This window comes from Silurus meridionalis, chromosome 7, assembly GCF_014805685.1.
Source record: "Silurus meridionalis isolate SWU-2019-XX chromosome 7, ASM1480568v1, whole genome shotgun sequence".
NCBI lineage: Eukaryota > Metazoa > Chordata > Actinopteri > Siluriformes > Siluridae > Silurus > Silurus meridionalis.
The window spans coordinates 23,399,921-23,424,641 of NC_060890.1; the positions used below are offsets into that span (position 1 = coordinate 23,399,921).

Consider the following 24,721-nt stretch of genomic DNA (forward strand, 5'->3'; position numbering starts at 1 on the left):
TGCAAATGTTTGTTTATTATTACTGAATCCGAATTCAATATAAAGCATTAAAAAATTATTGTAAATATTTTATAGTAATAATGGTGATTTTAAATGAGGTAAATCATCAGGACACCAAACGGAACCTTTGCTATGTTTCCACACGGACAGTTAATGAGGTGATACCGGAGAAACTGCACCTCTTCAAGTCAAGACGCTTTTATCATAATCATACCGATTTATGGTATAAATAATACTGATTTATGAAATCATACCGATTAAATAATCAGAGAATATTTTTATTTGATGTGAATGTGGTTTATTTAAAAGACATTTCGAGATATATATACATATATTTATGATGTCTGTGAGGTAAATATTCACTGAGATTCAGGTTTTATTTATGTTTGTGAAGAGAGACGACACGGCATAGAGAGCGCCCCCTGTCGGTTTACTTTATTTTACAAAAACAGCGTTTTGTTGTTATTGTAAATGAATACAAATAATCATTTAATCATTTATTGTATATCTAAGTAAAGAAAGGATGTCGTGAAAAAAAATTGTTGTGTTGAAAGTTGATAAAAATGCTAAAACAGACATTGATAGCACGTTAATAAAATTTGCGTTTGAATTTTAACAGCCCTAAATAATATATTAATACAAAACTAATTAAAAATGTTGTTTTCTTATGAATGTATCCGGGCTGAAGATCCACCATATAAAACATAAGCAGAGAAAAGATGATGATGATCATGTGATCAGGAAAGTCTCTGTTCTCAGTCATGTTTACATCACTGACTCCCTCTGTCTCATCCACGTTAACCCCAGACTTCTTACTGCCTTCTGCTCTGATCATTGTGAGCTTCATAAACTAGTCTATGTCTGTGATGTGTGAGAGTCAGGATAATTTACACCAGTGGATTGAAAGACACGCAATGACAGGAAACCGGTTGATTAGATGAAAATAAAAGAATATTGATCATGTCAACAAATCAGTGGATTAAAACTCAAGTAACGAGTCTGTTTTAAAAATGTAAGAAGTAGAAAGAACAGATATTTGTGTAAAAATGTAAAGTATTTGAACTTCATTACTTTCCACCTCTGCCACAGTGTTTGGTACATTAGAATAGTATTATGATTTTTTCGGTTAGTATGAATTAAAGTTACTTTACTAAATTTAATTGGTTGTGTTTTTTGATTAAATTTAGCCAAACTAAAGTATACTCGGATATAATATACATCCTGTTTGGTACTGCCAGTTTTGATTAATTACATTTGTTACACAACTGGAGTGCAATGTTGACCCTTTCCAGAGGTTTTGCAGTGTTTCTTTTTTTAGTCAAAGTTAAAGGGTTGCTCAGTGTTTAAGGTGTTGGGCTTCTGATCAGGTCATGAGGTCAAATCCCAGCATCACCAAGCCACCACTGATGAGTTCTTGAGCAAGGAAATACCTTAACCTGCACCTGCTGCATGTCATACAGTCTATAGTTTTGAGCTGAAATATATAGTTTTATTAGCTTTTTTATCTAAATATAAATTTATCTACTGTGTTTACAGATTTGTACATATTATACATGCAACCTCATAAACCATCTTGAGATTGCCATGTTGTTCTCAATGCTAAACGTATAAACTTTAGGCAATCTAAAATATATTTAAGGTTGTTTATCATTTTCTCATTTACTACACAATTGGAAATGTGTTCATAGTTTGAGTGTTTTAAATATGTACAATATTGAAAATAATAAAAAATAAAGAATACCTATGCACACCATGCATTTCACACATTTCACACTTTCAATGGTGTTCTGCCTTAATCAATCCACCTCTTAATACCATCGTTACATCTCTACGGTTATAGAAACCATCAAGACTATATGAATACGCAGTGTAAACAAAATCAATACAATTCAAGAAGTCTCTATTTTACATCTGCACCGTCCACGTACATCATCTCTAGCAGAAGCATAAATATGAACCTTAGGTTTTCAGTGCATTTCTGTGCATTTTGGTTTTCCTGGGGATTTGACATGAAGGCAGATTGTGCGTTTTTGTACAAATTCTACAGGAAAGAAATCGCAAAAGTATAAAAAGTTCATGCAAAAGCTTAACCACTGTTTTGAACTGTTTTGGCCGACCTTTTCTGACGATGTCCAGCTTTTCTTTAAAAAAGTATTGTATAAATGTCATTTTAAGTGTATTTGTGACCAAATCAATTTCTCCAGGAAAGATGCAGCTCTACCTCTGCCATGTTAATCTGTATTCTATGTGACTCTCCGTAGTCTCCACTCGAGAAACAATTTAGGGAGGGGAAATCGAACTACATATCAAATATTGGTCACAAATTAATGGTCACTTTCTAAATAATGAAAGTACAGCGCATCTACTAATAAATAAATCTAAAAAAAAAAATGGGGTTTTACATATGCATTAGTGTTCAGAAACAATGCATTGCGATACAAACGCCGACTTGTCACGCTTTTTTAAATCAATGCATTACACCGCTATCTTTTATGTCGATGCCCTGATGTAAATCTTAAAATAGCTAATGTATATAGGTTGGGTTTACAAATATATAATTTTATTATTGTTGTTATAAAGGATGCCATGCAGCCTGCGCAGTAATGCGCACATCCTGCGCAAGCGCCGCGCATTATTGAAGCACACAAGCGCCTGGTAGGATTTAGGATTACATCCCGAAGCTGTAGTTTACATTTGCAAGAAGGTAATCGAGCGAAAAACCTCTGTATATCACCATCAGGGGGTTCATCGTTTTCTTCTTTACAAGGACAAACATATAGACTTTCAAATGCCATATTTGCAATTCGTGGCCATCTATAAATCACTGATCTAAAACAAAACAAAAACAAAGCCTTATACAACCCCAGGCTTCTCTCCAGCTGTAGAAGTTTCCTGGTGGATTTAATGGACGCCTCCATGGACATGTGGGTCATCCTGCTTTCTGTTCTTTCCACCATCATTGCTGGGTTTCTCACAGCTGTTTTATTTAAAGGAAATCAATCAGGGTGGGGAAAAACAAGATCAGGAGAGGCGTTTCCAGCTTGCAAAGAGAAACAGGAGACCACCACCACCACCACCACCATCTCCAAGGTAAGGTGACTTCAAGTGTTTATAAAGTGCCTGTGCGTCCAAAGTAGTCCTGTTTGCATGCTTAAGGTTTGAGAATGAATGTTGAAAAAGTGTTCTCCTGATGCATGCACTCTGTAGGTTTTTTTTTTTTTTATACAAGCATCTTCTAAAGATAAGGTCCCACCCTGGTTAATAACAAAACCCACTTCCTTTATTCTGGGACCTGTTTATCTGCTGTAACCTGTAAAATGGAACACAAGGACACACAAATTCTGATTTAGACATTGAATAATTGTTTGTCCATGCCAAGGCAAAGTATCTTCATTTATAAGGTTGCTTTGCTGATGTGTCATGATTGGGATCTTCATCATTGATTATTATTATTATTATTATTATTATTATTATTATTATTAATTATTTGCATAAGAGCTTGTGCACTTTCAGAGTAACTTCACCCATCTATATTGATACTGAAGATATTTACATTTCTGCTTCCTATAATCTCCAAAAAAGGATCCTCTTGGATGTCCATTTCTTAACCTATAATGTCCATCAAGATGATGTTTAAAACGTGCAATGCAATGCCTGGGTATTTTACTCCTATTGAACGTAGGGTCAAAGATGCACTATTCCACAACACCAAGACACGGTTTTAGTAAAAAAAGCTGTTGATTTGTAAGGGTTTTATTTCCTAAAATACAAATCAAATTGTACACCCTGAACATTAACCTTCAACACAACGAGGTCTTCAACGCGCCAGAAGGAAACGAAGATCAAACAAGTCGGTTAACCAAAAAGATACGGAAAATAAAAGCGATCTTCAAAAACGAGTCTTTAGTTCAATTCAATTCAATTCGTCACAAAGTAGAAGAACAATTAGTATTCAATAGACAAATATATATATAAACAATCATTTTTGATAAAGTAATAATAAATATTCAGAGCTGTGATTTGATTTGATGCAGTTTATTTGAATTCGACTTCAACAAATTTTAGTTCTGAAAGTTTTGAGGCCAGCGGCATTAAAAAGTTGTTCACAGCGATTACATAAATGATATTGGTAACAATCTTTGTCCATTAACATGTAGTGGATTAAAATGGGCATCTACTGTAGGTATGTAGGTGATCTTCGATACTCATTAAAACTCATTAAAAGTAGCCAAAAAAATGACTTTGCGTACAGTAACGAAGTACATTTACTCAAATGTTTATGTCACTAGTAGCCTTAATACAAGGTTTCCATGTTTTTGATATATGAACACATATTGTGTGTTAGAAAGCACCCACAGGACATGGAATCTCCCGAGACGAATCCGATCGTGCAGCACAGACAGATGAAGACCTGCAGGATGAACCATGTTCAAGAGAGATGGTTGAGGCGGAATGCAATCAAACCGAGTCAAAGATGGACGAGTCTTTATATTATTCTGAAGGTAAATATGTCTCAAAGTCTAGAGGTGAATTAAATATGCATGAGACCAGAACCTTGGGGTAATCAGTTTCTGGAAGATAGGATCGTGATGGACCTGAATAGTGATTTTTATGCATTTTGGTTTTGTAGAAATTTTTAATTTTAAAGTTCTACAAGGCATCGCTCACAATCATACAATCAATAAAATAAAAAAATTAAAAGAAAGTAAAAGGTTTTCCCTCTAACAAACATGTGAATCGGTTTCTTGAAAATTAAAAAAAAAAAAAATATATATATATATATATATATATATATATATATATATATATATATAGTAGTTTTATGATATAAAATTATAATATCATTTTATATTATAATTGATATATAAAGTAGCTTAAAACCATAAAATATAAAAAATTCACACAACAATAAATGTTACAGTGTGTTACAAAGTAATGATTTGTAATGTAAAAAAAACAAAAAAATCATTAACAAGGTTAAAAAAGTTAAAATAAATTAATAAAAACATCCCCATAGTCCCTGTGTTGTGGTGTTAATGGCAGTTTATTCATTCTTGTGTTTCTGTAGTTATTCGTAACACATTCTGTTGCCTGTGTTAAATTTGTGACTTTAATATTTATCCATAAAGCTACTGCTAATGGTTCATCATCCTAGCTCAATTAAAAAGTGTTTACGTTTATTAAAAATACGGTAAAAGTACACTTTTTGTTATCTCAAATCTGGGATTTGAACTCATGACCATTGGAGATAAACTTCAATGCCTTAACCACTAAGATATCACCTGTGTTTGATTTAAATGGCTTAGTGTATTGGTGACATTAAGGTAAGTGTATTTGTATTTCTTTTTTTTTTTTCATTCGATTAAATTCTAATAAAGAACGCAGGTGAGATCTGAGCCTGATTGCGGCACGATCGTTAACGGCAGAGTGGTTCACGTATGTTGATCCTTTAGGATTTTCGCACGTGACGGTCTCGAGGTTACACAGCAGTGTAGAAAAACAAAAAACAAATCGACAACGTGAGCAGCAGTTCGGAGGTCAAAGGAGGATAGCCAGACTGAGTCAAGCTGACAGGAAGACTTCAGTGACCACTTATTACTACTGATGCGAGATGGAAAGCATCTTCCAAAGATGTTTAGGATATACTGATTTTAATATGTAGACGGATATAGTGGATGTGAAGAAGTGAAACTTCACGTAAAGTCGGTTGCTATGGTGAGTAATCCCTCACGGTTTTCTTCCTGCGAACATTTTCACACCTGAGAGACATCTGCATTTCTCACCTTTGCCACCCTTCTCACTTTCTCACCCCTAACCCCCCCCCCCCCTGCTGATTAAAAGCACTTTTCTTATTGGTTGTTGCTCTGAAACCTGACTGCTCCTTTTCAAAGCTGATCCTATAAATAAATGAACAGTGTGTATATATATATATATATATATATATATATATATATATATATATACACACACACACACACACACACACACACACACACACACACACACACACACACAGTACAGACCAAAAGTTTGTACACACCTTCTCATTCAAAGAGTTTTCTTTATTTTCATGACTATGAAAATTGTAGAGTCACACTGAAGGCATCAAGGGCTATTTGACCAAGAAGGAGAGTGATGGGGTGCTGCGCCAGATGACCTGGCCTCCACAGTCACCGGACCTGAACCCAATCGAGATGGTTTAGGGGTGAGCTGGACCGCAGAGTGAAGGCATAGGGCCAACAAGTGCCAAGCATCTCTCGGGGAACTCCTTCAAGACTGTTGGAAGACCATTTCAGGTGACTACCTCTTGAAGCTCATCAAGAGAATGCCAAGAGTGTGCAAAGCAGTAATCAAAGCAAAAGGTGGCTACTTTAAAGAACCTAGAATATGATATTTTTTAGTTGTTTCACACTTTTTTGTTATGTATATAATTCCACATATAATTCCACATGTGTTAATTCATAATTTTGATGCCTTCAGTGTGAATCTACAATTTTCATAGTCATGGAAATAAAGAAAACTCTTTGAATGAGAAGGTGTGTCCAAACTTTTGGTCTGTACTGTGTATATATATATATGTATACAGTGCCTTGCAAAAGTATTGACCCCCCCCTTGGCGTTTTTCCTATTTTGTTGCCTTACAACTTGAAATTAAAATTAATTTTTATTTGGATTGCATGTAATGGACATACACAAAATAGTCCAAATTGGTAAAGTAAAATAAAACAAATAACGTTTCAAAAAACTGAAAAAAATAAATAACGGAAAAGTGGTGCGTGCATATGTATTCTCCCCCTTTGCTATTAAGCCTCTAAATAAGATCTGGTGCAACCAATTACCTTCAAAAGTCATGTAATTACATAAATAAAGTCCACCTGTGTGCAATCTAAGTGTCACATGATCTCAGTATATATATATATATATATATATATATATATATATATATATATATATATATATATATATATATATATATACACCTGTTCTAAAACCCCTCAGAGTCTGCAACACCACTAAGCAAGGGGCACCACCAAGCAAGCGGCACCATGAAGACCAAGGAGCTCGCCAAACAGGTTAGGGACAAAGTTGTGGAGAAGTACAGATCAGGATTGGGTTATAAAAAAATATCCAATACTTTGAACATCCCATGGAGCACCATTAAAGTCATTATTAAAAAATGGAAAGAATATGGCACCACAACAAACCTGGCAAGAGAGGGCCGCCCACCAAGACTCACAGACCAGGCAAGGAGGGCATTAATTAGAGAGGCAACAAAGAGACCAAAGATAACCCTGAAGGAGCTGCAAAGCTCCACAGCGGAGATTGGAGTATCTGTTTATAGGACCACTTTAAGCCGTACACTCCACAGAGCTGGGCTTTACGGAAGAGTGGCCAGAAAAAAGCCATTGCTTAAAGAAAAAATAAGCAAACACGTTTGGTGTTCGCCAAGGCATGTGGGAGACTCCCCAAACATATGGAAGAAGGTACTCTGGTCAGATGAGACTAAAATTGAGCTTTTTGCCCATCAAGGAAAACGCTATGTCTGGCGCAAACCCAACACCTCTCATCACCCCGAGAACACCGTCCTCACAGTGAAGCATAGTGGTGGCAGCATCATGCTGTGGGGATGTTTTTCATCAGCAGGGACTGGGAAACTGTTAAGAATTGAAGGAATGATGGATGGCGCTAAATACAGAGAAATTCTTGAGGGGAAACCTGTTTCAGTCTTCCAGAGATTTGAGACTGGGACGGAGGTTCACCTTCCAGCAGGACAATGACCCTAAGCATACTGCTGAAGCAACACTTGAGTGGTTTAAGGAGAAACATTTAAATGTCTTGGAATGGCCTAGTCAAAGCCCAGACCTCAATCCAATTGAGAATCTGTGGTATGACTTAAAGATTGCTGTACACCAGCGGAACCCATCCAACTTGAAGGAGCTGGAGCAGTTTTGCCTTGAAGAATGGGCAAAAATCCCAGTGGCTAGATGTGCCAAGCTTATAGATACATACCCCAAGAGACTTGCAGCTGTAATCGCTGCAAAAGGTGGCTCTACAAAGTATTGACTTTGGGGGGGTGAATAGTTATGCACGCTCAAGTTTTCTGTTTTTTTGTCTTATTTCTTGTTTGTTTGTGTATGTGTATATATATATATATATATATATATATATATATATATATATATATATATATATATATATATATATATATATATATACATACATACATACATACACAGTGGAACCCGGTTATGTCGATGTCCTAGGGGTCGCCAAAAAGCATCGAGATAACCGTTGATCGAGATAAACGTAAATCAAAATGGAGGCAATATATTAACGTGCTTGAAATTTCTTTATGTACATGATGTGCGTTAATAAATGAGAATGTGCATGCACGTGTTTTTGAAGGGTTTTTTACACAACAGCGTTGCCGCGATTTGTTTGATGAAGGCATGCTAAAAAATTCATACAGTACATGTTTATCTGTCAGGACTCCACCTGCCACGCCCCTACGGCCCCCTTCAGCGTGTCAGGTGCTTTCTCGGCCGCTTTCTCTGAAGCTCCCGGCTTCAATCGCGCACATATGGTGCTCGTTTATCATCATCACCAGCTCCTATTTAAACTTCCACACTCTCACCGTCCGTTATTGTTGGTATATGTTGGTTCACGGCGGTCGTTGTTATCGCTTATGTGTATCCCGGTACGTGTCTTCCCACCTGCACTCTCTCAACGGCTGCGCTTTTCTTCCCAAAGCGCACCGCGGATTCCCCCTGATCCTGCCGGTGTTCATTCTATGCTTTTGCTGCTCATCCCACGTTCCGCGCCGCCAAGCGTGGCTTTCGCCTCCCGTTCATCGCATAACATTTAACAACAAAAGGCATATGTGCACTTACTAACAGCAGAGATTCACCAGTATACAATACAACACCTGTAGCAGCTGTAAGCCTTGATTTTTCCGCCACTTCCGCGAGTTCTTCTGCGGCTGCACCGAGATAAATGGCAAATATTTCCTTCCTTGTGCTATTATTATATTATTATACCCTAATATCATATATATTATATATGATATTAGGGTTCGGTGACATAAAAGAATCGACATAACCGATAAAAAATGCTTAGACAAAGCGAGAATTTGGCGGTTCCACTTCAAAAACGTCGACTTAATAGGGTTGTCGAGGTAACCGAGGGCGAGATAACCGGGTTCCACTGTGTAAAAGGTATATATATGATCTTTATGTGGGACCAGCAACAGCGAGGTATTGAAAGTAGATGGTGCTGCAGCTTCATTTACACATTCCACACACTGGTCGTTATGCAACACTTAGCAAGTAAAGAACTTTCACTGTCATGCTAATACAGCACACGCCTAGAAAGATGCAGCAAGACTTACAATGATTAGGTGTGTGAACGGTTAAATTGAGGACCTGTTTGAAAGTCTTACAGCTTTTTCGAAAGAAAAGAAAAAACTATTCACGCGTTTCAAGGATTTGGCTCGAATACAAAACAAACCCCCTCCAGATGCATTCCATGTGCACTGATGCGTAGAGATGTTATTGGTGTTACAGGCACCGGCCTCTGTAACTTACTGGGTATTCTTCATCGCCATCTGGGGTGTTTTCCTTTCCAGTCTAGTGCAGATACCGTTAGAGGTTAGTGGAGTTCACAGATAGCTATCGTACTTGCCGATAACCAATTAATCAGCCGTTTTTTAAAATGGATACTGAAATAAATTAAAAAATGATAATACAAAAACAGTACTTTTACAAAAAAGTAACACTCCAAATAAAAAAACAGTTCCATCTTAAAATAAATAATAATTTAAAAAAGACATGAAGATAAGCTTTACATTGGTTGGAGTGAAAGATCTCCTGGTATAAAGCTTCAACCCTAGTGAACAGCTTTTGAAGAAATGCGAACGCTGACTGCACCCCAGGCCTCCTCACCATCTCACCTACATCACTACCTCACTTTACTAACACCCTTGTGGCCGAATGAGCACAAATCTCCATGAAATCTAGTGGAACATCTTCCCAGAAGAGTGGTGGTTATCGTAACAGGAAATAGGGGTAATTGTGGAACGGGATGATTTAGCAAAATCTAGTTGAGTAAAACGTAAGATATCTGACTTTTTAAAATGTAGCGAATTTAAAGTAAAAGTCTCCCCAAATGGAAATACTTCAGTAAAGTACACATAAGCCACTTAAGTACAGAAACAAATGACGTTACTGTCCACCGCTGCTGATGTGTGAGCAGTTTGAGTATTTGAACACACCTATGATGTCTGACAAATCCACATCAGAAACAATTAGAAAACCCTACAAACCCTGACAATTTGACGTAAACATTGCATGTTGAATATTTAGGCTGTAAATATTTCCTATGTAAATAACGTAATTCCTGAGTAAAGGGATCTATGTGTGTTTTTTCTCCAAACCAATTGTTTTGTCTCACCTGGATGGATTTCTACTAAAAAAACCTGCTGGAATCATGAAGGAAACTGTCATGTGGTTATGCCAGAGCTTTTATTGAAATCATATATAGCTTAATTTTATACATTTTATTTATTATAACCATATAACCAGTGTTCACTTGAATACATTTTTATAATCACATTATCTTGTGTGCTTTAGTGCTGAAATGATTCCTCGAGTAATTTGAATCCAAAAATGCATCATGGTGAGTCAATTGCTGCTTCATCTCCTTGTACTCCTGCCTACTTTTATCATCACCCTGTCGATCCCAATTCTTTTTCTCCAACCTCTTTCCCCTTATGCTCTCCTGCACTTCCTCATTCCACCACCACCTCTCTTTGTCTTCCTTTCTATTTCCAGATGTTACACCAAGTACCTTTCTGGCTGTCTCCCTCATCACTTCTGCAGAAGTTGCTCAATCATCCAGCACCTGTTCACCACCACCGAGCCCCTGTCTGACCTCTTCTCTGAATTGCACACTACAGTCTTTCTCCTTCAGTTTCCACAATCTCATTCTTCTTTCAGTCCTCACTCTCCTCATCTTCACCTCCAAAACCATCCTACAGACCACCATCCGATGCTGTCTAGCTACACTGTCACCTGCCAACACCTTACAGTCTCCAATCTACTTCAGGTTGCATCTCCTACATAGAACATAGTCCACCTGTGTGCACCCTTTCTCCACTCTATTACGTCACCCTATGATCCTTCTTCTTTAAATATGTATTCACCACTGCCATTTCCATCCTTTTAGCAAAAGCTACCACCATCTGCCTTTCCACATTCCTCTCCTTAAAACCATACCTACCCATCACCTCCTCATCACCTCTGTTACCTTCACCTACATGTCCATTGAAATTGAAAGGTAGCAGATGTAGGTAAGACATGTGACCGAGGGAGGCATTTTGACATGCATCAAGAGTGAGTCATAGACAGATGTAGCGGAGAGAATCCGGTAATTTAACAAAATAAAACATCGTTCAGAATCAGATAATAAATAAAACAAAAAATAATGTAAGTTATGTATTCTTTCTGTGCGACCCGGTACCAATTGACCCACGGACCGGTGCCGGTCCGCGGCCCTGGGTTTGGGGACCACTGCTTTATAACACAACCCCTCCCCATTTATCCGGGCTTGGGACTGGCACTAAGCACTGGCTTGTGCAACCATAATGGCTGGGTTGGGCTTTCAATAGATTCAGGCAAAGTTTGGCATAATTTCAAATCAAAACATAAAGAAAACACAGTGCAATGCATTTTTAAATAGTAATCTGAAATTGATTTTTATTTATGATTTATTTTATTTTTGTATTTGTAATATGGCAATTAAATGCTCTAAATGGGTTTAGTTTTCACAGATATTCCTCTATTGCAATTTTAGCAATAAAATGTACATTTTTCTGAAAAGGAAACAAATTCTTGTTTATTTTAAGAAACCCACCTTATTTTCTAGTGAAGTATTATTACACATAAATGGAAAAAAAAGAAATATAAATACTTTTGAAGAAATATTTTCCTCTCCAACAACTTTTTTTTTCCTGCTTTTTTGATAAGTGTTTAAGTTTTTGGGTTTGAGTTTCCTTTATGTACAGCATGCTTTTATTTGTATATATTAAATGTTTTTTTTGTCACAGACATACCCATTAGGGATGGTAAGATTCACCGATTCCCATCGAATCGATGTGTTGCATCAATTTAAAAAGGTGTGCATGGGATACAAGTTGGCATTTTTATCGTGGTGCATTGTTTTTAACATATTTGCATCAGTAAAACCAATTTAGTTATATATAATTATTAGAAGATGTGCTGTACTTTTATTATTTAGAAAGTGACCAATAATTTGTGACCAATATTTGATATTTTATATATATTATATGGACCAAGGCGTGTACTGAGAGTCCATACAATACAGATTTACATGGCAGAGGTAGAGCTGCATCTTCCCTGAACTGGAACATTTGAAAAAATCAGGTTTTATTTAATAATTTTTTGCACTACAAAGACCTGTTTGTGAAAGGGGTCATGAAAGCACTTAAGAAGATTGATGATTTGCTGTCTGTCTAAACCGAAGAAATAAAAGTAAACTATCTGTACCATATTACATTGCATAGCATTATATTTTTACATTATATTATATTCAATGGAATGTGCAGTAGAAATGTATATAGAGTTTTATATATATATATATATATATATATATATATATATATATATATATATATATATATATAAAATATATATAAAATATTTGAACACCCTGTTATTTTGCAAGTTCTCCCACTTAGAAATCATGGAGGGGTCTGAAATTGTCATCGTAGGTGCATGTCCACTGTGAGAGACATAATCTAAAAAAAAAATCCAGAAATCACAATATATGATTTTAAACTATTTATTTGTATGATACAGCTGCAAATAAGTATTTGAACACCTGTCTATCAGCTAGAATTCTGACCCTAAAGGACCTGTTAGTCTGCCTTTAAAATGTCCACCTCCACTACATTTATTATCCTAAATTAGATGAACCTGTTTGAGGTCGTTAGCTGCATAAAGACACCTGTCCACCCCATACAATCAGTAAGAATCCAACTACTAACATGGCCAAGACCAAAGAGCTGTCCAAAGAGACTAGAGACAAAATTGTACACCTCCACAAGGCTGGAAAGGGCTACGGGGAAATTGCCAAGCAGCTTGGTGAAAAAAGGTCCACTGTTGGAGCAATCATTAGAAAATGGAAGAAGCTAAACATGACTGTCAATCTCCCTCGGACTGGGGCTCCATGCAAGATCTTACCTCGTGGGGTCTCAATGATCCTAAGGAAGGTGAGAAATCAGCCCAGAACTACACGGGAGGAGCTGGTCAATGACCTGAAAAGAGCTGGGACCACCGTTTCCAAGGTTACTGTTGGTTTGAAATCATGCATGGCACGGAAGGTTCCCCTGCTTAAATCAGGGACAAACATATTTACAAAGAACATATTTACATTTAATCACCACATTATCTGTGTAAAGCTGCTTTGAGACAATGTTCATTGTTAAAAGCGCTATACAAATAAAAATGAATTGAATTTAATTGAACATGTCCAGGCACATCTTAAGTTTGCCAATGACCATTTGGATGATCCAGAGGAGTCATGGGAGAAAGTCATGTGGTCAGATGAGACCAAAATAGAACTTTTGGGTCATAATTCCACTAAACGTGTTTGGAGGAAGAAGAATGATGAGTACCATCCCAAGAACACCATCCCTACTGTGAAGCATGGGGGTGGTAGCATCATGCTTTGGGGGTGTTTTTCTGCACATGGGACAGGGCGACTGCACTGTATTAAGGAGAGGATGACCGGGGCCATGTATTGCGAGATTTTGGGGAACAACCTCCTTCCCTCAGTTAGAGCATTGAAGATGGGTCGAGGCTGGGTCTTCCAACATGACAATGACCCGAAGCACACAGCCAGCATAACCAAGGAGTGGCTCTGTAAGAAGCATATCAAGGTTCTGGCATGGCCTAGCCAGTCTCCAGACCTAAACCCAATAGAGAATCTTTGGAGAGAGCTCAAACTCTGTGTTTCTCAGCGACAGGCCAGAAACCTGCCTGATCTAGAGAAAATCTGTGTGGAGGAGTTGGCCAAAATCTCTCCTGCAGTGTGTGCAAACCTGGTGAAAAACTACTGGAAACGTTTGAACTCTGTAATTGCAAACAACGGCTACTGTACCAAATATTAACATTGACTTTCTCAGGTGTTCAAATACTTATTTGCAGCTGTATCATACAAATAAATAGTTAAAAAATCATACATTGTGATTTCTGGATTTTTTTTTTTTTGATTATGTCTCTCACAGTGGACATGCACCTACGATGACAATTTCAGACCCCTCCATGATTTCTAAGTGGGAGAACTTGCAAAATAGCAGGGTGTTCAAATACTTATTTTCCTCACTGTATACAGAGTGATTATAGCAGTTTTGACAGTATTTTATCATTTTCTTCTTTTTTTTTTTCTTACTAATAAAGTAAGAATGCAATTTTGAAATTTATTTGCTTTGGATTGGAAGGTCATTGGTTCAAATCCTTGCCACTGTTGGGTCCCTTAATCCTCTATTGTTCAGCTGTATAACTGAGATAACAGTAAGTTTTTCTGGATTAGGGCTTGTGCCAAATGTCCTAAATGTAAAAAAAAAAAAAAAAACAAACAGTGTGGCTTGCAGTTATCTCCGCTCAGAAATTGAGGGTTAAGGGCCTTGCTCGAGGGTCCAGAAGTGGCAGTTTGGTGGTGCTGGGATTTAAAGTCACGACCTTCTGATCGGAAGTCTTACACTCAACTCGATGTGTAATGGGATGTTAATGGGTTCTCTTTTTGAGTCTGGTTCCTCTCAGAGTTTCTTCCTCATGCCATCTCAGTTTTCCCACAGTCACCACTGGCTTACTCATTAGGGACATTCTTTATACAACTTTATAACCGCTTCATAAAAGCTTTCAGGAGATGTCCATGGGTAAAATGCTCTACAAATAAAAACGTAGTGTGAATACTGCTGTGAATAACGCTGTGAAAGACGCCCAAGGGAACAGCTACAGTTGGTGTCTGTTTAAACACAAATGCAGATTAACAAGAATGTCACCGTGTCATGTGCAGTAAAATGTGTTTAAAGAGCTTTAATGGCTGATTGCCATCTGTTGCAAAGTAACGCTATTATGATTTCTATCTTCTAAAATAATTGCTGTAATTTCCGGACTATTAAACGCACCCAAATATAAGTCTGTCACTGAATTTTACAAAGATGTTTATTTTGAACATAAATAAGCCGCACCTGTCTATAAGCCGCAGGTGTCTACATTTAAACTAATGAACTTTACAAATGCTTTAATGAAAGACAGTGTCTGTTACACGGCTTGTATCTAAACAGTAGCCTACCAAGAAAGTCATTGTTCACTGTCTTCCTCCTTCCTTTCACAACTATTTCTCTCGGGGGTTTTTCATTTGGCATCGTTGTGCGTTTAAAAATCACCATCAGTGAATCTTTTCTCCCGATGCCGTGCAGCTCAGAACACAGGTGAAGTGTGTTTTCATGCCCGGTTGTTTTCAGCGTGACGAATGTTTCGCATTTCCTGTAGACAGTCCGAGTGAGCGGCAGGTCAAACGTCAGAGGAACATCATCCATATATAATGTGGTGCGCCCGATTCAGTGGGAGCGCATCTGATTTAATATAAAGAGTTTCATTGGTTCACCTGAACCCGTTCTGCAATTTCATTGGTCTAATGTTATGGGGCTCAGTTTTTTTGGCTTGAAGTTTGTGAAACCGGAAAAAACCCGGAAATATCCATAAATTAGCTGCTTCATTGTTTAAGCCGTGGGGTTCAAAACGTGGGAAAAAAGTAGCGGCTCATAGTCCGGAAAATATGGTAAATGGTCCCCAATTTGTCCTCTGGTCCTCAGATCGTACTTGCAAGTGCTCGTGTCTTACATTATTCAGGAAAACGTTGTCCTCTGTGTGAAATTATGGCCATAATATAAAAATTGGTATAGTAAATAATATGTTTAGCTTTGTGAACAAAGTCAACGCAGGGTCTAGATCAGACTAGTGAACTCCTGCCGACATATTTGACCGCGAGTTTTAATTTAACAAGCTGTAGACGACTGTGTCTGGTTAAGTGTATCATACAGGGCGTGTTGCTTCAAGGTGTTAAAAAAAGAAACAAAAGAAAACCCAAAAAGCAAATACAACTTGCACAAACATCAGTGCAATTGGAACAGACAATTTTTACTTTTTTCGTGCTGATTACAAAGACGTTTGTAAAAACGTTTTTGAAAAAAATTCGTAGGGAATTTATTTCTAAGAAAAATCTTTTTTTTTTTTCTTATACATAACACGACAGTAGTGAGCGATACTGCCAAATTTTTAATATAAATAATGTTTTTAAAATGTACAAATATTCAATTTATATACAATTGATTTTTTTCTTTAGCAAATTCCTCAATATGATTTGTACGAACGTGAAAGATGTGATCGTTCGATGACATTAATCAACATTAATCGTCGTAGGAGAATTTGCTTCCCGGAGGAAAGAAAGCATCTGCAAGAAGTAAATGGCAGTTAGAAAGAATTTTATTCTAAAGAAATATTCTGGGAATCCGGTAACTAAGTTACCGCAAAAATACCAAGAAATAGATGGAGGTTGGATTTAAACCTGAAATAGACATGGGCATCTATTTAAAATACCGACACGTGGGACGTGTTTTCCTTCAAGCCATGCCTGCATATTTAATATTTTTGTTTGTAACAGCCTGTGATGTGTGGTAATGAAATAAATACATTTTCAAAACCGCTAAGAACGAAAATTCTGTATTGTTTCCTGAATGATTTGTTTTTTTCTTCCTGGCTGTTTTTCAGGCTTCATATCTTACACACGATCTATTCATCAGTATTACACTTCATCCCAAAGGTGTTTAAAGGGGTTGAGGTCAGAGCCGTGTAGAAGGCTATTCATGATCTTCATGGAGCTGGCTTTGTGTACAGGGGTTTTGTCATGCTGGAACAGGTTTTGGTTCTAATTCAAATGAAGGGAAAATGTAATTCTATAGCAATTGTGTCAGCAATTTGGGGAGTCAATCTTCCAAAATACTTCCAATTTACAATTATGGTGTTGTTAATCACGTAAATCATCAGGACACCAAACGGATCTTCTTCTGTGTTTCCACACAGACGTTTTTAATGCCGGATTTTGGTGCTGATTTGAGACTCGGCGCGTCAGTAAATCAAACATTTAGCGATTAAAAATGAATTTTTTTCTGTGGAGTTTATTTTTATATCCGAGTAAAGAAAGGACGTCGTGAATAAGTGTGATGCGTTGAAGTTTTGAATTTCGCCTCGTATATGTTTATTTGTTTCTACATTTTATAAAAATGGTCAAACAGAAATAGTTATTATAAATGAGTGCCGTTTAAATAAATTTGCAGTAAAGTGTTAATTTCGACAGCCTTTATATATATATATATATATATATAATTACATTACACTTACACTTATATAGCACTTTTCTGCAGCACTCAAAGCGCTTTACATATGAAAGGGGGGATTCTCCTCAACCACCACCAATGTGCAGCATCCACCTGGATGATGCGACGGCAGCCATATTGCGCCAGAACGCCCACCACACACCAGCATATTAGTGGAGAGGAGATAGAGTGATATAGCCAATTAATATGAGGGGATGATTAGTAGGCCAGGGGGCAAGTTTTTTTTTTTTGGCCAGGATGCCGGGGCACACCCCTACTCGTTTTTCGAAACACATCCTGGGATTTTTTATGACCACAGAGAGTCAGGACCTCAGTTTAATGTCTCATCCGAAGGACAGTGCTTTTTGACAGTATAGTGTCCCCGTCACTATACTGGGGTGTTAGGACCCACACAGACCACAGGGTGAGCACCTCCTGCTGGTCTCACTAACACCTCTACCAGCAGCAACCTGGTTTTTCCCAGGTGGTCTCCCATCCAAGTACTGGCCAGGCTGAGCCCTGCTTAGCTTCAGTGGGCTAGCTGTCTTGGGCCACAGGGTGATATGGCTGCTGGCTTTTATTTATTTTATATATATATATATATATATATATATATATATATATATATATATATATATATATATATATATATATATATATATATATATATATATATATATATATATATATATATATATATATATATATACAGTGAGTGCAGAATTATTAGGCAAATAAGTATTTTGACCACATCATCCTCGTTATGCATGTTGTCTTACTCCAAGCTGTATAGGCTGGAAAGCCTACTACCAATTAAGCATATTAGGTGATGTGCATCTCTGTAATGAGAAGGGTGTGGTCTAATGACATCAACACCCTATATCAGGTGTGCATAATTATTAGGCAACTTCCTTTCCTTTGGCAAAATGGGTCAAAAGAAGGACTTGACAGGCTCAGAAAAGTCAAAAATAGTGAGATATATTGCAGAGGGATGCAGCAGTCTTAAAATAGCCAAGCTTCTGAAGCGTGATCATCGAACAATCAAGCGTTTCATTCAAAATAGTCGACAGGGTCGCAAGAAGCGTGTGGAAAAACCAAGGCGCAAAATAACTGCCCGTGAACTGAGAAAAGTCAAGCGTGCAGCTGCCAAGATGCCACTTGCCACCAGTTTGGCCATATTTCAGAGCTGCAACATCACTGAGTGCCCAAAAGCACAAGGTGTGCAATACTCAGAGACATGGCCAAGGTAAGAAAGGCAGAAAGTCGACCACCACTGAACAAGACACACAAGCTGAAACGTCAAGACTGGGCCAAGAAATATCTCAAGACTGATTTTTCTAAGGTTTTATGGACTGATGAAATGAGAGTGAGTCTTGATGGGCCAGATGGATGGGCCCGTGGCTGGATTGGTAAAGGGCAGAGAGCTCCAGTCCGACTCAGACGCCAGCAAGGTGGAGGTGGAGTACTGGTTTGGGCTGGTATCATCAAAGATGAGCTTGTGGGGCCTTTTCGGGTTGAGGATGGAGTCAAGCTGAACTCCCAGTCCTACTGCCAGTTTCTGGAAGACACCTTCTTCAAGCAGTGGTACAGGAAGAAGTCTGCATCCTTCAAGAAAAACATGATTTTCATGCAGGACAATGCTCCATCACACACGCCCAAGTACTCCACAGCGTGGCTGGCAAGAAAGGGTATAAAAGAAGAAAATCTAATGATATGGCCTCCTTGTTCACCTGATCTGAACCCCATTGAGAACCTGTGGTCCATCATCAAATGTGCGATTTACAAGGAGGAAAACAGTACACCTCTCTGAACAGTGTCTGGGAGGCTGTGGTTGCTGCTGCACGCAATGTTGATGGTGAACAGATCAAAACACTGACAGAATCCATGGATGGCAGGCTTTTGAGTGTCCTTGCAAAGAAAGGTGGCTATATTGGTCACTGATTTGTTTTTGTTTGGTTTTTGAATGTCAGACATGTATATTTGTGAATGTTGAGATGTTATATTGGTTTCACTGGTAAAAATAAATAATTGAAATGGGTATGAATTTGTTTTTTGTTAAGTTGCCTAATAATTATGCACAGTAATAGTCACCTGCACACACAGATATCCCCCTAAAATAGCTAAAACTAAAAACTACTTCCAAAAATATTCAGCTTTGATATTAATGAGTTAATGCCTAATAATTCTGCACTCCCTGTATATATAATCTCACATAGGTGCTGAATAACCAATTGAACGTAAAGCAAATTGTGTAATGCACACTAAAGGTGTGTATTCTGCTTGTATCATGGTAAATTGCCAGCAGTAACATGTTAAAGTGGTCACTGTGGTTTGCAGTTCAAAGTTTACTGAATGGATAATAATCACGGGTAATTTAATATACGGGGTTTAAATCCTGCTGCTCTACAGCGTCCACAAATACAGTTGTGTAATAAGATTACATTTAGTTGAATGAGGGTGGGACAGAGAGAGAGAGAGTGTGTGTGTGTGTGTGTGTGTGTATGTGCGCGCACATGCATGTATTATGTGCTTCTATGTTCTATGTACTTCTGATTCGAAGCTGCTGGTGTTTGCTCCTTCTGTTGTTTTTTTTTATTAAATTTAAATAAACAGGGTCAACTATGATCTGATCAATAACCCACATTAATATAGAAGTTCTCCAGACCTACCTGGGCAGTGTTGACATCGGGGCTTGCTTTAGTTGGTCAAGTCTTGGTTCAGCAACATTTTGTGGCCAAAAAAGAGGTCAGCTGAATATATTGAATCAATTCAATTAATTTTTATTTGTATAGCGCTTTTAACAATAAACATTGTCTCAAAGCAGCTTTACACAGATAATGTGGTGATAAAAAATTAATATGTAACGATATCATATTTGTAATTTTAGCAATATTTCTATGGTGAAAGAAGGAGATCCTGGTAATATTATTCACGTGAACCTCAAAGGAAAGACTTGGGTCAATAATTACGCAAAGGTCTTTGACTGCTGTACACACTGAGACAGAAACACCATCCAGAGATGCTACGTAATCAGAAAGTTTGCTTCTAGCTGCATGTGGTCCTAGTAAAAAAACGTCCTTCTTATCTGAGTTGAGCAGAAGAAAGTTATCAAGCATCCACTGTCTAATGTTCTTTACACACTTCTCAACATTGTTAAGCTGATCTCTCTCATCTGGCTTTGCTGAAATATACAGCTGTGTATCATCAGCATAGCAATGGAAGCGAATACCATGTTTATGTATAATTTCAGCAAGAGGCAGCATATATAAAGAGAAAAACAGTGGGCCTAAGACAGATCCTTGCAGGACACTAAACTTTACCTCAGAAAGTGTGGAGAACTCACTATTAACATCAACAAACTGATAGCGATTAGTCTAATTAGACCTGAGCCAGGAGAGAGCTTTTCCCTTTTTCCAACAATGTTCTCAAGTCTAGCAAGCAATATAGTGTGATCAATGGTGTCAAAAGCTGCACTAAGGTCGAGCAAAACAAGTAAGGAGACAAAACCCTGATCAGAGGCCAATAACAGGTCATTTACCACCTTAACTAGCGCTGTCTCTGTGCTATGATGAGGCCTAAATTCTGACATAAGTAGATGTGAGCGTAACTGCTGTGCTACAACCTTTTCTAAAATTTTGGATATAAAGGGGAGATTTGATATGGGCCTGTAGTTGGACAGCTGACAGGGTAAAAGTTAAGGTTTCTTAATTAGGGGGTTGATAACTGCCAGTTTAAAGGATTTAGGTACAAAACCAGCGCTAATGGAAAAGTTTATTATTTTCAAAACAAGTTTAATTACCTCTGGAATTATATATTGAAGGAAACTTGTAGGCAAAGGATCGAGAATGCAGGTTGATAATTTTGATGAGGAAATAAATTAAATTAATTCAATCTCTTGAATAGGAGTAAAACTTTTGTAATTGATTGTCTGGTAAAATTACACTGCTGTCTACAGGGTTATTTGTAAAATAATCAGGTTTTTCCATCAGTGGATTTTTTTCCTTTTGGCACAGGTATGTTTTGCATTTCTTCAACCAAAATTAAACTGAACCGTGACAGAGATACGTACCAAACCATGAATTTTGTGTGCCGTTACACCCCAATACATGTAAATAGGGTGACTACAACTAGTGTTTGTTCAACACACACCTTCCAGCCAATCAGAAATTGTGTGTGTGTGTTGTCTTACAGTAAACAGGATGGCTGATGAGGATCAAGCCCTAAGGTACATGCCTGGTATGTTGCGCACAAGCCAGCTGGAGAAGATGATGAGTAAAGAAGAACTGGAGGAAGAACAAAGGTGAATCTTTCTTTCTTTTTCTCTCTCCCATATTACCTGCTTCCAACACGTCAATCTTTCGAGAACTGATTTCACTTTCTTGCCACCTCTTTATGCAAACGTAACCTCCGCCTCACGTTTTCTCACACGTTTCTCCACTGTGTGCCTTTTAGAGTCCAGCGGGAGCAACTCTCCGCCATCCTCAAACTGCTCAAAGAAAACCAGGACACGTTCGGGGAGGTGACTGAGAAAGACATGGAGGAACAGCTGAAGCTTTACTCTATCTAAAAAAAAAAAGAACTACACCGTACCCTAGTCTGTCATGGCGGAAATGGAAAGTTAAGAATGTTGCTTCAGTTGCAAATGCAAATAATTCTGATGGCCACCATAGGAGGATATGCTAATAAAGCTCACTGTGTTTTAGACTTCAACTGTACACAATTTTTAACCTTGTTAGGAATATTATGAAGTAAATATTGGGTGTAGATACTTATTTGTGTGTTTATATACAGTATATACACTGCAAGGTCCAATAAAGTCACCACATGGATTTGACTAAGCAAACAGACAAGAGCCTATTGGATATGAACTATTATCTGATATTAATGGATAATCGTTATTGGATAATTACTGCAGCTACTAATATGTTTTAACTGCACATATATAACAATATGATTTATCCCTAACTGATGCAATGAGTAGATTCTCATTTGTTAAACAACCATGTGTGAAGACATATCCTAGAATCATGGAGAAGATCTTACTCTGTTTCAGAAAAGTCAAACAAAGAACTAAAGAGATTGTTTTAAACTTAGGTTAAGATCTGTCCTTCCAGTGATCCAGTGGTGATCCATCATCTTCAAGGAAGAAATAGAAAGAAATAGTCAGAGAAAAAAAATATATTTTGTGATAACTTAAACATTTAGTGAAATCAAACTGATCTGAGAAAAGGCTTCGATTTGCTAGCGAGAATAACGATTGGACTCTGACGCAATGGAAATGGGTCATTAAGGCCTGATGGGTTCGGATTTACTCTTTTCCTGAGTGATGGATGAACCAGGATCAGAACAGAAGAGGAGAAAATGATGTACCTATCATGCTTAGTGCTTACCATACAAACCTGTGGGGGCAGTGTAATGATCTGGGGTCGCTTCATTCAGCAACGTTATGTCGGCAAAAAAAACAGGGTCAGCTGATTACCTGAATATACCGAATGACCAGGTTTTTCAATCAATGGATTTTTTTTCTTCCCTGCTGGAACAGGCATGTTCCAGGATGACAAAACCGGGATTCCTAAATTGTGGTTCAAGAAATATGAGATGTTTTCACACATAGATTTGCAACACACATGGATTTCCACAGAGACCAGACTTTCACCCTGTTGGGAATCTTTGGGATGTACTGGAGAGGACTTTACGCATCGGTCCGAATCTCTGCTCATCAGTACAAGAACTTCCCAAGATATGAACGGAAATAACTATCGTTACATTGCAGAAGCTTATCGAAACAAAAAAAAAAAGGCGGTATATTAGCGTGTGCATTTCTTTTTTCTCAGCCAGGCAGCATATACTCGCCATCCACTATATTAGATACATTTGTAGATTTACGTAGTTATCGAATCAGCCAATCATGTTGAAGCAGCACAGGTCAAGAGATTCAATAAAACTTTAGAATGAAGAAACGGTGTGATCTCCTTGACGTTCATTGCGGTGTGGATGTTTGTACCAGGGTTGGTTTGAGTACAAATTTGGCATTCAAAACAATTTTTAAATCCAATAAGGAGAATCTTCTGTCTGGACACTCCACATGCCATTAAAGCTGTGATCTTCAGTGTTGTGGTTAATGTTGTCTTCTTCTATCTCCAAACATCATCTCTGGAGGTTCTTTATCCTTTTTTACCAAAGCCCTTCTCTCTGAATAACAAAAAGAGGTTGTTCCAACAATTTTATTCTGTTTATGAACTATGGAGGTCACTTTGCTCTTGGGAACCATCCATGCAGCTAAAATAATAAATAAATAAATAATCACTCTTTGCAACCATGATGAATTTTTGTTTTACAGCAGTCGTCTTCTTTGGCAACCTATGTGTCATTTGGTTTGTGGTATTGTGATAATATTCTGATTTGTTATGTTTAATTTGCTTAAACGTGTTGTGAACAGTGTCATTGCGGTTTTGAATAAATACAAGCTCACGTATAATATTGATTGAGGGTGGAGTGAATGAGAGCTTTCCATAGTAGTAAAATAAAGGATGTTTGTTGGGTGTGGTACAACTCAAAGTTGTTTATATTACAGTAATCTTATATACTGTACTGTTTATTCATCTTACCATAGAACAATGTAAATGACTGGCAGCTGTTTTGACATCATAGATTTAATCACAAGTTTTTATCTTTTTATGGTCACATTTCGAGTTCCTGATATTACTCATGCGAGGACAGATTTAAACAATCGTTTCCAAAGCCAGGTTTTCCGATTCCAGCATTTAACCAGAAGTGCATTGTAGCTAGATAGATATTAATAATGACAGATGAATGAACAATATAAATAAACACTTAAAAAAATATATATTTTCACAGATGAGTTTAGACACATTTACATTTCCCTTCATGTTATTTCCTCAAGCTTGAAAAAGCTTAATATTTACTGTTAGTTTCTTCAACATTTACTTTTAAACAATGCAAGAAAAACAGATTACTGACAATATGGAAGGACATGAGTAAGGCATGTACTGTAAGGTAAGTACATGTATTTCTTTTACATACTTTCAGTTCTTTAACAGTAGCACTGTTGAATCTGTAATTGTTAAACATTTGAATTTATTATTTATTTATTTTTTATTAGTAGCAGAGTTCTTTTGAGTAACTTAGATTAATTGCATATATTAGGCCTAGTAGCAAAACACATGTGATAACCCTGTCAAGACCTCGATACCTTTCAGCACTATTACAGTCTCTAAGGGGTCGTTTCTGTGATGATTCTAA

General features: G+C 37.4%; 1 protein-coding gene across 1 annotated transcript; it reads left to right on the top strand.

The window, feature by feature from the left end:
• The first annotated feature begins 2,625 nt into the window (after window positions 1–2,625).
• LOC124389425 (matrix-remodeling-associated protein 7-like) lies at window positions 2,626–22,305 on the top strand. The gene is made up of 4 exons (XM_046854870.1): window positions 2,626–3,090; window positions 4,346–4,502; window positions 21,650–21,758; window positions 21,911–22,305. The coding sequence occupies exons 1-4, from the start codon at window positions 2,905–2,907 to the stop codon at window positions 22,023–22,025; spliced, it is 567 nt and encodes a 188-aa protein (XP_046710826.1). The 5' UTR covers window positions 2,626–2,904; the 3' UTR covers window positions 22,026–22,305.
• Window positions 22,306–24,721: the final 2,416 nt, after the last annotated feature.

What these genes read in the sequence shown, in the direction of transcription:
- LOC124389425 (XM_046854870.1), top strand. Translation starts at nt 2,905, where the DNA reads ATGGACGCCTCCATGGACATGTGGGTCATCCTGCTTTCTGTTCTTTCC. An exon ending in GTCTTTATATTATTCTGAAG is followed by an intron (nt 4,503 to 21,649) that starts GTAAATATGTCT and finishes GTTGTCTTACAG; the next exon opens with TAAACAGGATGGCTGATGAG. An exon ending in GAACTGGAGGAAGAACAAAG is followed by an intron (nt 21,759 to 21,910) that starts GTGAATCTTTCT and finishes TGTGCCTTTTAG; the next exon opens with AGTCCAGCGGGAGCAACTCT.